At 70.6% G+C, this 2,049-nt stretch overlaps 1 protein-coding gene across 1 annotated transcript in view; it reads right to left on the reverse strand.

Annotated features, from left to right (window-relative positions):
* F751_0776 (Kinesin-like protein KIF15) overlaps positions 1-2,049 on the reverse strand; it is a gene marked incomplete at both ends in the record, with an annotated part of 6,262 nt that overhangs the window by 2,425 nt on the left and 1,788 nt on the right. Inside the window, 3 exons of the mRNA XM_011401490.1 lie at positions 130-851; positions 1,122-1,304; positions 1,574-1,942. Of these exons, the coding sequence (XP_011399792.1) occupies positions 130-851; positions 1,122-1,304; positions 1,574-1,942 (1,274 nt within the window). The remainder of the gene's footprint in view (positions 1-129; positions 852-1,121; positions 1,305-1,573; positions 1,943-2,049) is intronic.

Consider the following 2,049-nt stretch of genomic DNA (forward strand, 5'->3'; position numbering starts at 1 on the left):
CTCGTCCCGCGCGGCGTCGGCCCGCGCGGCCGCGCGGGCGCGCTCGCCGCGCTCCCCGTCCAGCTCGCGCCTCAGCGCCTCCGCCTCGGCGCGTAGGAGGCTGATGGCCATGTTGTTCTGGTCGAACACGGTCTCCAGCGCCGCGTTGCGCTCCAGCTCCGCCTCCAGGGCCGCACGCGCGGCTGTCACCTCCTTGCTGGTGTCGGCGTGCGTGGCGCGCAGGCGCTCCAGCTCGGCGCGCAGTGCGCCCAAGCTTGGCGACGGCAGCGCGGCAGGGAGGTCGGCGCCGGGGGACGCGGTGCCAGCCGCCGCGGCGGGCAGCAGCAGCGGGGGCAGGCGGCGCGGCGCGGCGCCGCCGCCGCCCCCGCCCTCAAACCTCCCGCCCTCAAACCTCCCGCCCTCAGCCCTCCCGCCCGCATCCAGCCCGGCGCAGCCCTCCACCCCGGTATCGGCGCGGCGCGCCCTCAGCTGCAGCTCCGACACCAGGCGCACCAGGCGCGCGTTCTCCTGCTGCAGCGCGCGCAGGTCGCCGCCCGACTCCTCGTTCACCACTGCGCGGTTGCGGATCTTCTTGGCCCCCGACGCGAACAGCAGCGTGCTCAGGCTCTCCGTGGCTGACTCCGCGGCAGGGGTCACGCATGCCACCACGCTGGTCTTGCTGTTCCCGCCCAGCGACTCCTGCAGCAGGAAAGTGAGGCGCGAGTCGCGGTACGGCACGTGCACCGCGGGGCGCTTCTGGCGCTCCACCAGCGCGGAGATGACGCGCCCCAGCACCGTCAGCGACTTGTTGATCGACCGCGCCTCCGTCAGCTGGTCGCCGCGCGCGCCGCTGCGACCCACCCGCTCCGACCCTGCACGGGTGCCGACGAGGGCTCACTTCTTTGGGTGGGATGGAGTCGGAGGTGCGAGTGTTTGTGCCAGGGCCATGTCGAGGTGCAGGCCATGCGTGTTTTGCTCTGCCCTGTGGTACCGTTCAGGCACCCTTCCTCAGGCCATGGACCGTGGTGCGAAGACTGGCGCCAGGATGCCACCCACTCTGCATCACTCAGCCTCACCTTCACCCACCCCCCAACCCCCCAAAACACCAAAGATCCCGACCCCTTCCCCTCCCAACATCCCACCCGCCAGGTCTATGAGGTTCAGCTTGCTGGTGCGGGTGCTGGTGATCCCCGTGTCGGCGCGCTCCGTGGCCTCAATTGTGCAGGTGAACACCGAGTGGGACCGGCTGCTGCGCTCATTCATGCGCGTGGCCGCGATGTGCCGGTTCTCGCTGCCCCGCTGGATCAGCACCATCACGTCGTCGGCTGTGGGGGGGCAGGGGGGAAGGGGGTGGCTGAAGGGTTGTGCGTGTGTCGAGACCGAGTTTCCCAGGTGTCATTTGCCACATGCCGTAGGGCTGATGGTGGCCTCGCAGAGACCCGAGCGCCGTGGGATGAGGGTGGGGCACCCCTCCGATCCAGACCCCTTCATACCAACCAGCCTGTCACTTGGGACAGCCATTCCATGCTTCCATCACCTGCTGTTGCTGGCTACACCCCCAGCCCCCCCTCTCCCCTCCTCTCCAAGGCCTCACCATTGAGCACGTTGTGCTCGCTGAGGTCCTGGACGTACACTCCCCGCTTCACGTCGCCGTCCCGGATCTGCAGCGCCGGCCCCGGTGCCAGCAGGTCTGTGATCTCCTCGTTGTAGATCTCCAGGAAGGAGCAGGAGATGCGGTAGCGCAGCGTCTGTGGCCCCTCCCCCCGCTCCACGTCCTCGATGGCGCGGAACAGGGCGGCGAAGACGCGCAGCGTGAGGCCGCAGTCGGGGTGCAAGCCGCCGGCCTCGGAGGCGCAGGCCTCGCCCATCATGGTGTGGGTCTTGCCCGCCCCCGTCTGGCCGTAGGCAAAGATGGAGGAGTTGAAGCCGGCCATGCAGTGCTCCACCACCGGCGCGCCCGCCACTGTGCGGGGCCGAGAGCGGGTGGGAGGGGGTGGGGGGGGGGGTTGGGAGGTGGGCCCGAGTGTCGAGGGGCGTCCAGTGGGCGAGGACGGGGCCGGCGGCGGACGA

Source organism: Auxenochlorella protothecoides (assembly GCF_000733215.1).
Source record: "Auxenochlorella protothecoides strain 0710 unplaced genomic scaffold scaffold111, whole genome shotgun sequence".
NCBI classification, from domain to species: domain Eukaryota; kingdom Viridiplantae; phylum Chlorophyta; class Trebouxiophyceae; order Chlorellales; family Chlorellaceae; genus Auxenochlorella; species Auxenochlorella protothecoides.